The 14,202-nt window shown below is 43.1% G+C and overlaps 1 protein-coding gene across 1 annotated transcript in view; it reads left to right on the top strand.

The window, feature by feature from the left end:
* The first annotated feature begins 962 nt into the window (after nt 1-962).
* ptchd4 (patched domain containing 4) overlaps nt 963-14,202 on the top strand; it is a 48,857-nt gene continuing 35,617 nt past the window's right edge. The window contains exon 1 of the mRNA XM_037087188.1: nt 963-1,950. Within this exon, the coding sequence (XP_036943083.1) occupies nt 1,351-1,950 (600 nt within the window). The 5' untranslated portion in view covers nt 963-1,350. The remainder of the gene's footprint in view (nt 1,951-14,202) is intronic.

Below are 14,202 nucleotides of genomic sequence, written 5' to 3'. Positions count from 1 at the left end.
AAATCAGGTGTGCATGAAGAAACAAAAAAAAGCATGGTTTACTGTAATTCATATGAAAGCATGTTCATTTGAAGATGGTGCTGCTCACCAGCAGAGCACTCAGTGCTGCCACTGGTGGTCGGACCGGGGCCACTGATGATGAGTCAGGCTGAACACATTGATTGTTCTCAACACTTGCTGCTGCTGGAGCGCTGATACTTCCACCAACAAGGAGGCGTCTCAAGGTCAAATCTCGTCTGCCCCTCACTGCCATATGCATGGACGGGGTGGATCCAATTAGCATGTCCTGTAACATTCTCACACTGGTGATAGGTAATGTAATTGTGGGGATTGTGTCAGAGATGTGCTGCTGCATTCACACCCCTGCCTGCATTTAGGTACACATACAACAACACAGAGAGGAGCACTTCAAATGATATACCTGACTAACACAAGTGGTATTATGGGAATGTAGGGTGTGTGTGTGTGTGTGTGTGTGTGTGTGTGTGTGTGTGTGTGTGTGTGTGTGTGTGTGTGTTTGGAGTAATCACCCCGTGACAAAGCACTTAAACAGGCATGTTGTTCCTGCGCGCAGCACCCGGGGGTCCGCACCGCCTGCTCCTGTCACACCGCCCTGCCTGGCCTGTATAAACCACTCAGCATGGAAGCAGGCACGCGCTGGGTTTTCCCCATTCATGAGGCCAACACTGACTCATCCGTGCGCGTGCTCCCGGTCATTCAAGCCACCTGCGAGAACATTATTATTATTTTTTTTCCTTTCCTCTTTTTTTTTTTTTTTTTTTTACAACTCTCATGTTGCCTGTTGCCTCCGCTGTTTCCTAAAATAACCAGGCACCACCACCACCCCTCTATCCTCCATCCATCCCCCCCCTCCTCCCCCTCCCACCCCCGCCACATGGTTACAGTTAAGTACATAAATCAGGCGCCGCCGCTGCTGTGCGCGCTGTGGAGGCAGACGGGGAGGCACACATGCACTTCACGCCGCCGCGGCTCGTCGCTGCAGCCGGTGCAGCGGAGGAGACTCGCAGCTCGTTCCCCATCGCACGGAGGCGGAATGGCTTGAGAGGCGGACAGCGCGGACTCGTCTCGATCGCCCGATGCGCGATGCTTTTCTGACTGTCTGCCCCGTCCGTGCGCGTCCGTCCGTCTTGCCGCGGATTGCTGCAGTGCTGTTTTTTCCAGGTGTTGTGGCGTGAGTGTGTGTGTGTGTGTGTGTGTGTGTGTGTGTGTGTGTGTGTGTGTGTGTGTGTGTGTGTGTGAATGTGTGAGCGTGTGTGCATGGTGGTGGTGTAGCCTGGTGTAATTCTCTTACGAATTGGACTAAGCCGGGGGAACGGAGTCTGATGTCACATGTGCTTCATCGGAGGAGACGGGGCATCTGCAAGCTGGATTTTGTGGAGGATGCTGCGGCAAGTGATACACAGAGGGCTCAAGGCTTCGTTCTACTGGCTGGGCTTATTCGTTAGCAGGCACCCCGTTTTCTTCCTCACCGTCCCCGCCGTCCTCACCATCATTTTCGGATCTACCGTGCTCAGCCGATTCAAGCCGGAGACGGACCTGGAGGTGCTGGTCGCCCCTACTCACAGCCTCGCCAAGATCGAGCGGAGTCTCGCCAACAGCCTGTTTCCCATCGACCAGTCGAAGCACAAGCTGTACTCGGATTTGCACACCCCTGGAAGATATGGCAGGCTGATCCTGCTGGCCAAGTCCGGGGGGAACATCCTGGAGCTGGCCGACCAGGTCCTGCAGGTCCACAAGCAGGTGTTGGATTTGCGCGTCAATTACAAGGGATTCAATTACACGTTCGCGCACCTCTGCGTCTTGAGCCACAGGGACAAGCGCTGCCTCCTGGATGATATCATCACCATCTTCGAAGACATCAGGCAGGCGGTGCTTTCCAACAGCACTTTCCATAAGGTGCCCGTGAGCTACCCCAACACAACGTTAAAGGTGAGATTTGACACCGCATATGTCAGCCGCACTCGAGATCCGTCTCCACCAGAGCCCGGTGACAGTGCAGCAGCAGCAGGCAGCGGGCAGCATGTGAATAGGATGGCCCTCCGAGCTTGCCATAATTTTCTGAATGAACGCAGCGGGCTCGCATCGCTCAGGCTGTGATGTGTGTGGGGCTGCGGATTGCTACATGCATCAGCCAGGCGAGGGAAGCCTCTCCATAACGGCTCTCACCCTCCCTGTTGGTGCAGGTGCATTGATTGGCTGCATGTAGCCCCTCTGTTCTTACACACACTCACACACATACTCAGGCACAGGGATATCCTGTCTTTTTTTTTTTTTTTTTCCATGATGCAGTGTTTCCCTCCTGCTTCTCCCGGCTGCACATGCAGCATGACACGGCTCCGGCAGCCAATGGACCCCCGGGTACCCTGATCGTGGCCCTCGGTGGGATCTGACTGCACACCTGCAGCCTCATCAATCACACAGACGCTTTGAGCAGTAGCAACACGCGACCCAACATGCAGAGATGCTGCACGTAGACGCACGGGTGCACGTCGGTTTCCACCCAAATGAACCCAGCGCCGGTTCTGGCCCGGTGCTCCTGCCGGTTCAGAGTTGATTCAACCTGTGAACCCTTTAAGAACCGATTTGCTTTCCCACTCAGAGCGAGCCAGTGTAGAGTCACATCATGCAGTCACTGTATGCGTCTCCCCAGCATTGTTAGGAACAGCTATGGAACTGTGGAACTCAGAACAAATATGACCACAGACTGTTCACCATGACTGCTCCTCAGCTGACTGCTGCTCTGATTAGAGCCAATAGTGCACATGTTGTGTTTATTCTCCCACAGATAAGTCAGAAGATGATACATAGCTCTGTTATTTTTTTTTTTGTTTGTTTTTTTTTTAAATGGCAGGGTATTTGTTGGTCATGATCATGATAACCCCGACCCAACCCCTGATGTAAGTGGTTATTTGCTCAGCAAAGTGTTGGTGCCGGTCTGGAACCTTTTGCTATTTGCCTGATCAGGTCTTTTATAATGAAAAGCTAATGCCCAAATGCACAATTTGCAGTTATTTACTCCAGGTTTGCCCTTACTGTCATCACAGTCAAACTGTCACGACAAATACAGAGCAAGGTTGTGTGTGCGAACCCGATGCACGATGAACGCTCCGTTCTCTACTTTGTGGCCTTGAGGTGTTCACAGCACTGCGGGTTTGAACAATACATGGACTTAAGTCTCTATAACAACCAGCGCGTTCAGCCCTGCTGTACACTGCTTTCTCCCAAACGTGGGCACGAACTGACACAGGCATATCCAGTGTCTCCTAAACCTGCTCCACAGCAGCGCGAGGCGTCCCAGAGTGGAGCAGTGAGGCCACTCATCGTCCTGCTGCAGACTGTTTGGATCCTGATATCCAGGTTAAAGGACACAGAGTGTGTTCTTGTGGTCGTCAAATTTGATTTGGGATTCTTGCAGTTTTTTTTTTGTCCGTAATAAGCCAGTTTATTCCAGTTCAAAGTAGTATATCACTATATCAGTATATCATAGACTGCACATAGACATCAGTGAAGTGAGATGTCTGCACAGAGCCCAAAGATACTAAAAGACAACACCCACCCAGCCACAGTCTGTTCACCCTGCTGCCATCTGACAACAGATAGAGAAGTATCTGCTGCTGTACCACCAGACTACAGACAGGCTTCATTTCCCAAGCTGTGAGACTCGTGAACTCAGACATAGTTTCATTTTTTAAACCCTTGTGATGGTCTCTTCAAACTTCAAGTTAACGACGATTCAAATTTACAAATTCAGTGTTACTCAGTCCCCACAACTTTGCCACCAATTCAACCAATCATTGTAGTTTCCCCCTCCAGTTTAACCAGTCCTTAGCAGGCCACTGTGCAAAACGCTGAGGCGAACATGTTCACCCACCGCACAGACCCCTTTTCTTTCAGGTTGTAAAGAGGCAGACATGACATGAACATGTCAGATTTACAATGAAATAATGCTAATGCTAATGATCACGCAAGGAACCTCCCTGATGTTCTGCATGAAAGCGGGGACGCAACACAAATGCTGTCGATATACAAACACACTTGTACCGCAAAACACACCCGAAATAAATATGAGATTTAGATATGCACGGTGAGCGGCGATGCAAGTGTTTCATGTATAACAACAGAGGATTGGATCGCAGATTGTGATACAAAAACAGTCGCATGTGTTGCTTGTGGTGAATTTTCATGATCAGCATCACCATGAATCAAAATAATCATGAATGTCCTCACATGAAGGATTTGAAAAAGCTGTCCAGCTCGCTTACGTACAGTCGTATGTTAGTTTCTTGATTATTTTGGATTTTCTCAAGCCTGTCACCGCAGCTGAAGGCTCAGCTTGCACATTGTATCTCCCACTAAAACAAGAGGAATCTGGTGTCTGTAAATGCCACAGATTCAAAAATGAAGAATGACAGGGAGCTTTTGAGAGGTTACCAGCATTTATAAACCATTTATTTGTGTTGGAGGACCTTATGTTATATGATTAATTACTTGTTTGTTTTTTTTCTTTTTGAAGTAGAAAAAGAAGAAAAACATGTGTGTCCTTTAAATCAAACATTTATTTGTTCAGGTTAAAGGGGCACCTCTAATTTTGGAGAATATCAATGAGGTAATAATACAAACTTAGAAATACCTATTCTCTCCATAAATGAATAATCAAGCTGTTCTCAGAGGAAAATAAGGTCCCAGGACACTGTATGGAGCGAGAAAGGTGGCAGGGTCCGCCACAAAACAGTTTGAAATTGTGTTGTCCTTCAAGTTTAGTTTATTTATTCAGTTTATTCAGTCATGAAAACAGAGAGAATTTGTTTATTTAGGCAGAAAAAAAAGTCAATGAAGATCTTTCTTTCTCTTCTCATTAACATGTCTTCACTTAAAACTACAGAGTGCTCCTTTAATGCCATTCAGTTCACCTGCGCTGCCGTGCTATAACATGTCGAGACGCCTGCTGTTGAAAAGACCTATTGTTTTACTGCGTCATAACACTCAGACTAATATGAAGTTCAGTCTTTGACGTGACACAAGCAGTAGATCCGCTGGGAGCTGCTGACCGTGCCCGTGACTTATCCTGGGACACTGTCACTGAAAGGACAAACTGCTGACGAGTACTTCGGATTTGATAGTTTGAATCGTTTTTCAAGCAAAGAAATGTCAAATAATTGATGGTCTCAGGGAGAGTCAGCTGTTCTTCCTTGTGTTACGTCATAACTGATTGAATATCTTTGGGTTTTTAGACGCACACACTTTTTTGGGGAAGGAAAGTTAGCTGAAGACCTTAAGATGGGATTCCCATTTTCTTATGGTCAATTGATTAATTAGCTTATTGATTAATTAGTCGTGTAAATGTTTGACTAACTGTTCTTACAATCTCTCAAAGTTTCCAAAAATAAGGGGGATGTCTTCAGATGGCGTGCCCCGATCCCCCAAAAAACAAAGTGTTTGTTTTACTAAGTCCTTACAATTGCTCTAGAATTTGCAATTTTTGACATAAAAATGAAATGCCCTAGTAATCAATCTATAATGACACACAGGCTCTAATAATCATTAATCCTACAAGTGTTTTGTTTCCTTTTTCCTTCCGGTAATTTGGTTGAACTCACCCTTCAAGTCGTGATGTATGTGCACGTGCGGACACGTTATCATTAACTCCTCTCCAACATGAATTACAGTTCCTCTGCTTCTGAAGGTTGGTGTGACCTCCTTCCTCTCCAGCTATCCTCACTCTGTATCTGGCACTCTGCACCCTCCATGTTCCCCCGATCCTTCTTCTCTCCGTCTGCCTGTTTGACGAGCTGTCTGGGCTAATTCATTTGCCTGACTTCTTATGCCTCATCCTCCTCTTTGATGTCACTGCCGGGGTTTATTTCTGTGCTTGTTATACAGACGTAGACTTTGTAAAAGAGAGAGAGAAAAAAAGAAGTCCTACTTTTTGCTGAGCTGAACTTTAGTTCCATTCCCCAGAGAAAATGCTTAAAATATATATTCTTTGTTTTGCTCTGTCTGCTGTATTGTCAGTTGTGGAATATATTTAAAACCGTCAGATGTTATGAGTATAAAAATACATCAAGGTTTATGATGGGAAAAAAAGCGTAGCGCAAACAGGGTTAGATGAGCAATCTGGACAGTTCCAACGCATGAAGTATAACTATACTATACAATATAGAAATGGCCATTGATTTAAAGAAATAAGCACGATTCAAATGAAAAACTGAGACCTGAAGAATGGGGAATACCTGCCACCCCCTTGTATTGTAGTTTCATCCCGCAGTAATGCCACCAGGAAGCACCATCAGCACCCTGATGTCCGATGGTTAATTAGAGCTTGTTGATTGCTGGACGAAGTGCCAAAGTTGTTACAGCAACAGATTGAACATATGGCCATGCGGGAATGTCATTATCCATTGATAGCCAATAGGGCCCAAATATTTATATGTAAAATTCATATATTGAGTTTTTCCTTGCTGACAGTGAGGGCACAGTGTGTCTCAAGTCATACACATATGAACTTATGTCGGCCCAAATGTCAAAGATTAACCTGTGTTGTAGTTGATTAGAGAAGCTCAGAAGTGCCACAGTTAAACTTGTGTTTTTCCTGATCCATTATAGATGTGCAACATTTTCCCAATAGGCATTGTGTCTTGTAAGTATTAGGGTTAGGGCTGATGGGTAACAATGATGTGTCAACCATAAGCACACAACAAGTAAAACATTGAAATAAGAAACCTGAAGTTTACTGTGCTAGCAGAAGGGCTCCAGGGCTGGCAGTGTTGTTTGGACAGTCGGTCCAACACTTTGGCCCAGACTGAAATATCTCAAAGACATGATGGATTGTTATGTAATTGGGTCTGCAGTCACTTGGGGGACTTTCCCTGTGGCATCATCATCAAGTTCAGTTTTGACTTTCTCCAATACTTTTGATTCAGACAATAAATGCACAAACGTCCCATACAGCCAGAAATCCTAGCATGGTTCCAGACTCTTCTTTTGTCTGAACGAGACATATTAATCATATAAAACTCTTTGCAATTTCTGTATGAGGGTGGCAGCTAAGAATTGTTTTTATTATTGATTAATGATGTAGATTTTCTTTCTATATAATTGATTCATTTAGAGTAAAGTGAATGGCTTGCTTTCAGTTTACATTCAGTTTTCAGTTTAAAAAAAAAATGGGAAAAGCAATATATTCACACAATGGATGTCATGTTGTAGCAAAAAGGTGAGGACCCAACAGCAGGACAGTCAGGAGGCAGGCAGGATTGAGAAATAAAAAGCACGCTTTAATAAACGGTTGAAAATCAAAAAGTGATATAATCCCAAAAAAAAAAAAACAGTGCAAAGTCCGAAAATACACAGCAGTTACACTAAAGCCCAAGCAAAGTCCACGCCAAAAGCAAAGTTCAAACCAGTATTGATGAGAGCCAAGCAGAAACATACATCAAGGAACAAAATCCAGGGAACACACCATGGGGAGACGCAGGAACAGGCTCGGGGGACTGACAGGATGAGCTGACAAAGACATCAGGGAGCACACAGACTATAAACAGAGCTGATTGACAAACAGCACACAGTTGGGAGGGCTGGCGAAATAACACACAAGAAACAAACGAAAAGCAACACAACACACAGGGCTAAACTTCAAAGTTAAGCCGGAAATCACTTAATCGCAAAACAGAACGTGACAATTGAGAGGCTATAACCAGAGAAAAGTTTAGCATGTTTGGATACATTTAACTCAAATGGTTGACGAATTATGAAAAGATTTTAATACTGCAGCTATATTCTGTCCTAACGTGGTGCACCAGATGGTTTGTTCCACAGAACAATCTGCAAAGTCGTACTTAGAAGCTGTTTGGATTAAGGCAGGCACTTTCAAAAAATACTGGGCAGATGATTGGATGAGCCATATGTCTATTACTGGCTATTTTGTAACCAAGTAAGTCAACAAACCATGAAGTGGTGAATCAAACTCTTGCTGAACATTTATCCATTGAGAAAGGCCTTCAGTGCTGTATAACTGATACGAGCAACATCTCGTCCACCTTTAGCATGTTGGTTTCTGGTCCTGATTTGAGAGCTCACCCAAACATCTATGATTGGCTTCTCCAGTGGGGGAGCCACATAAGCACAACATCTCACCTATTTTAAACACAAAGAGAATAGATAAAGAGATATATACAGTGCAGGCTATGTATGTTTGATATCGGCAGATTATATCATATTTAAGATAACGGCCCATAATTCAATTTGGATCACTGAGTAGTATTTTGTCATGTCGCGTGGTTGTGATTAAGATCGAGATTTGTCTCGACCAGCCATTATCTTGATATACCCGTTTGATACTTCGAGGTAATGGGATAACTGTATTATCTGCTTGTGATGATGAGGGACCTTATAAAAGAGCAAGTCTGCCTTTTTTGGGCTGCCTTGTATATAACCTCTGAAAGGCAGAGGTGTGCTATTTCTTCATTACATTATTCCAACACCAATAATATTGTGCTTGACAAGATCAAGCTTCTTGTTCCATTCACGAGAGGACGGTGAAATTGAGTGCTTGAATTAAGTTATTGGGCAGTTTGGGGTGTATGCTGCATGGCAATGTCAGGCTAAGGTCAGCGCTTGTTTAACACCCCCCCCCCGCCATTCTCTTTAATAAATCATACAATTGGAGGTGAGATAGGCAGGGGCGAGAAAGCAGGAAAAAAAAACAGCTGATATGCAGAAGGAGGTCTGTGACAGCTGCAGGAGAGGGGCTGTGATTGGACGATGGTAGCACAGACAAGGCACGGGAAGTGGCTGATGGGGATAGCTGTGTGTGCGTGTCAATAACTGGCTTGCCCTAGGGTGCGTTTGGGTACATGGCAATAAAAAAAAAAAAAACAGTCAATACAGTCCTCAGATGTCTCCTGACACTGCCCTTCATCAAGGATCTCAACAGAAAAACTTGGAATCAATAAGTTGGACAACAGAATTTTGTAAAAGAAAATAGATAAATATATAATAATAATAATAACAATAATTTGACTGTGTTTTGTCCTGCTTGGATTATATTCCCCACAGTCAAGTTACAGCCGGGTAACTTCTATTTTCCCTTGACTCTTGACTGAAAGGAGTCATTTTAACCGAATAGTTCAATATAAATATTGGGACAATATTGTAGGGATGACCACTGGTATTTCCCCCCCAAAAATGTAACTGTAAGAACCATATGTTATATCATGATACAGCAGTCCAAAATCTACGATGATATACCATCTCATATCACGATAAAGATATATGGAAACATTGGCGGCCCCACTCCCAGGCAATCTCGGTGTTCCGCTTCTCTAATTAATTGAGAGTAATAATTGTTTTAAGATGTTTTTAACAAGATCTTTGTTACTGAAGAGAGCTGAACAAAGTTGCCTTCACTTTTTAGTTGTCTTTAGGGTGAAGGTTAAAGCACTTCTTGCTGACCAATCACAGTTCTTGCAGTCCCCATGTGGCACATCCACAGTCCAAACAATTTGCTACATTATCGAGTTTAGGTGCGTCTCAACTTAGCCTGTGATATGGCTCAGTAGGTTTATGTGTACAGGACAAACGATTCTTATTTCTCAGTTTGGTTTTATACATTTATGACATGGCTGAAGACGACAGATCTTTGGTTGTGACTGTTAAGTTCAGAAGAAATTTATCTGGTGCCTCAGAAGTCTCAAAGATGCCCACTGAAAGCTAAAGTCTTTTTATGAACAGGTTTTCACTTTGTGTTACGGACAGCCTCCTGTCAGTGGAGGCAAGAAGGCAGAAATTCATCAAAGAAAGACTAGCTTCATCTTTTCAGCTTCAGCCAAATTTGGGCCGAGTGTGGATTTTGTCCCCCATCACTAACACTGAACAGGAGGAGGTCTTTGCTGCCTGCATGAGCAGGAGGACCGATTGTAGCAACCATTAATGTGTAAAAAGGAAAATCCATCTTAAAAGGGCTGTCCACAGCAAGAACAATAACAAAGACTAGAAATATATTGTTTCAAAAAGTGTTCTAACATTAAAACAACATTAACATTTACAGCGATGACCACAGTGGTGAAAGGTTTAATTCTGGATCACTTTCAGAGCAACGTGATGAAATCAGTCGGAATTCTGAATTCAGCTAAATCAGGGCGTCACTACTTATAAAACACTTTGTAACATTTGGCTGCACATTTCAAATAATAAAACATGAGACATAATGCCACACAGTTGCTGGCATTATGTCTCATGTAAAACGACAATTGTTGCAGTTAATCCTCGTGTGTCCTGTGTGACGATCTCCAGCGTAACTGATGTAGACTCACAGGAAAGCACAGTTGTTCTGCAGACCCGAGTATGAATCGAGCTCCACAAACGCTCCTCCAATTCCCATAATGCAACTCTATAACATATCTTCCCTGGTAAATGTCCGCGCCTTCAAGACTCCATGTTCCCAGTATGTAACGCTGTTTGTAACGCAATCAATTAACACACTCCGCCAGAGCCACAGGCGACATTATACTCTGACATAAGAAATTTGTGGAATTACCAAAGGATTTTCATACTGTGAATTATTAATCGGGTTGCCTTGGAAGTAAGTAACAGCACAAAAGCTTTCTTGAATGTTTTCTCTGTTTGAATGTGTTCGGAAAACCTGGAAGCCTCTTCCTCCACCTCCTCCACCAGTCGCCTCCGTCTCCTCTCAAGATGCTCGAGAGGTGTCACTTCCCCTCTTTTCACATATCACTCAACTTCTCACAGATACCACACACACATTTTCCCATTGTGTGGGGCCCCATCCCCCACCTACTCTGATTCTTCATCTCCCTCTCCTGCAAACACACACGCGCACACACACACACACACACACACACACACACACACACACACACACACACACACACACACTGACAACTATATTTTCTCTTTGCTAAAGGGTGCCAAAAAACAAGAATAGAAAACAAAGCTTGAGCATTTTCAGAAACTCTACTGAACTGACGTTCTGCAGGTGATACAGGAACTGCTGCCCTGATTATGTCTCATTATTCACAAAGGGAGACCTTGAAAGCATCGATTGATCACTAGCACAGTCTAAGCATGCATTGGCCCAGTGTGGGATACAGAAGTTTACAGATAAGTTGTGACTATTGAGAGTCAGTTGAAATGCTTTATCTGGAAAGTCAGACTGGTGGATTGATTTGAGCTTTGTGCAATTACACAAGTGAAATTAGAGCTAAAGCTCTCTGAGTTCCCTTAGCAATTACTGAGTGATTACATTACATAAACACACTTGTACACTGTCATGAAATGACAAATCTGAAGCACTGAGTGGGAGTGTTTTGAGAATAATAATGTAGCACCAAAATAATGTGCAGATCCTGCCTAATAAATTGATATACTGTATTAGAGATAGCCGGTTATAAAATGTTTTAGTCTGGCAGGAAATCTGGCTGTTGACCTATGAATGTTATCAATTATGTGATTTCAAGGTGCAGCGTCCACTGCCAGCAATTTATCCAGTTGTCCACATAATGCCACCGCAGAATAACTCAACGTTTTTTTTTCTTTTTTTCTCACTGCAGTAAATTGTTTACAGAAATTGAACCAAACAATCAGGGGGATTTATTTATCTAGAAGCAAGAGATTTATATCACGCTTCCCACTGTGAAACAGCATATTGTGGCTGTTTGATTGTGCAGGATTATTGTGTTTATAACAAGATAAATCATATCTACAATAAGCTGCAAATTAACGTCGACATTGTTCTGGTTGCAACAACAAACCAGTGTCACGCAGGAATTCAAATTCATATCACAGCGTTGTGTGGGTGTGCCTGCTCTCCTAATTAAATGCACTGCGGGAGGTATTCATCATGCCAGTGTTTTAAGATGTTATACAATCAAACCTGGTGAATAAGGATATGATATAAGTGCATGATTGCATTAATCATAATAATATTCAGGAAATGGACTGTAGCTTCACCTCAGTCATTTGTGTTTGTCTTGGTTAGACATGTTCAGTCTGTGAACTAACTATCTGCAAAGCAACAGTACGCAAGAATTGTTTTTTTTTTTTTTTTTTTTAATTTAGCATCCCTGTGTTTAAGGACTGGGATTGATTTAAACACCACCGTAATGTCAGCCTATTATTTGTTATGATTAGCTTCATCTCTTATGATGAAAAGGTAGTGAGTTGAAAACTTTTTGCGAACACAGTCAAACATCAAGCAACATCTCGATACATCTTAATGCATGGCATCCTCAATGATCTATATATATATATATATATCTATATGTCTGTTTTACTCAGAAAGGCCTTGCAATAATCAGGCTACAGCAGCCTACAAAATAAAAGCTGAACAAACCAAACATTTATCCATCTGCAGTGCCTCACACCTGTCGTAATCTCCAATAATGTTGTTTTAGATAAGGCATCTGTTGACTCTGCTGCATGCACCTCTCTCAGAGTTGGACAGGGAAGGTGACAGCGCCTCCTGGGAGCTTGGCTGACTAGCTGGGCTTGCTGTAACAGTTATTATTTATGGCTGCAGATGTTATCTTCAGGGGAAAACGGCTAACGTGATTAGTAATTGTTGTGAGGTAGAAGTCACGCTCAGCGCTGGTCTCGTCCAGATCGTGCTTCCCAGCAAGTTCATGAAATCCGACGTGAGCCCAGAGATGTCCGTTTAAAAGAAATACTCGGATTTTTTAGTATCACTGGCAGATGATCTCTGCCTCCCGCTGAAGCACCTCCTACATAAGTGATGTTAGCCTAATGTCAGCCCACATGAGGGTAACATCATAATGTGATTTTATTGTCCAGCCGAGGCTCAACAGTCCTGTTTCAAGATGTCACACCCTCTCACCTAAGAAGCATGGTGCAAGAACAGCCGTGGATTTACCACTGAAATCATTTTAAAGCTGTAATGTTGAAGGAAAATAGAATGTTGCTTTAATTCTGATTCCTTAAGTATTTCTGTATCAGACATGACATACGGTGCCCCACAGTACCCTAATTACTTCCTGGTTAACAATTTTTACTTAGTAAACAAAAGACACAAAAACTCTTTTGCAAATAGGCGTTTGATTAACTATTATCCTTATAAACACAGCTTTTAAATGATTTTCTCAAAAATAACACACTGACTTGGTTAATGGCTAGTTAACACAGAAAAACCAAATAAATCAGCACTGGAGTGTTGAGGCTAAACTGTTGTATCAGACACATACCTTTACTGTGTTCTGTCATTTTTAAGAAGATTGCAATTAACAGAATTCTTTACATGCTTTTGTTTTTTTTTTTAAAGATTTCCAGGGTTACCAGTAAGATGCCATGACGCCTTTCAGCCATTTCAACCAGCTATGTTTGTGAGATAGCATAGGCTACCTGTGATTGTCAGAGAGTTATAGTGAATGTCTGTTTTTTTTGTTTTGTTTTTTTCCCTGCTACTGTGTAAGAGATCTAACAGAACAGTGACAGTAATTTGTAATCTGTTGGCTGTGGCCCACAGTTAGCGGCGCACTGTTGCTAATAAATTGTCAGCAAAACCAGAGAGTGGATAGGTGAGGGACGCTACGCTGTCAGCAGCTAAGCAGAGATGACAGCACGTGATAAAGAGTTCTGCCTGAGCTGCAGGAAAGCTGGCTTGACACCTTTGATGGTGTGAAATGGCGGGAAACATGCTAACTGTGGAAACGTTCGCTAGCACCACCAGGGACTAAAACAATAAAGGCACATGAGCTTTATTGATACAGACCTGGTTCAGGAAGAGTGTTAACGTAAGCTGCCTAAAAATCCAAGAATAATTGTCCCAAAGTTTCACTTTAACCTCACAGTTTGTTGCATTTGTGTACTGATGTGCTTCCAGATGGCTCACTCGCTTTTAAAATTTAGAAACCACAAATTTTTTGTACCAACTTTATAAAATAATTGTATAGGTATTCGTGCTCTTCACCTGTTTTCCTGAATGGATCTTACTAACATATGGCTGGCTGCACACAGTAATCCTTACAGGCTTTGGAACATCCACTCAGAGACCTTTGGGTTACCAGCAGCAGCTAAATTACAAGAGGCATTTTTTATTGTTTCAGTCGGTGTCATCCGGTGGTCACCGTATTCCTTTTTTTCTGATGCTCACAGACTAGCTGAAAATATGAAATATTGTAACCTGAGGCATAATGTACATCTGCAGTGCTG

This window comes from Acanthopagrus latus, chromosome 22 (genome assembly GCF_904848185.1).
Source record: "Acanthopagrus latus isolate v.2019 chromosome 22, fAcaLat1.1, whole genome shotgun sequence".
Lineage (NCBI taxonomy): Eukaryota > Metazoa > Chordata > Actinopteri > Spariformes > Sparidae > Acanthopagrus > Acanthopagrus latus.
Note: the sequence above shows the minus strand (reverse complement) of the source record. Positions and strands in the feature narration are given on the sequence as shown.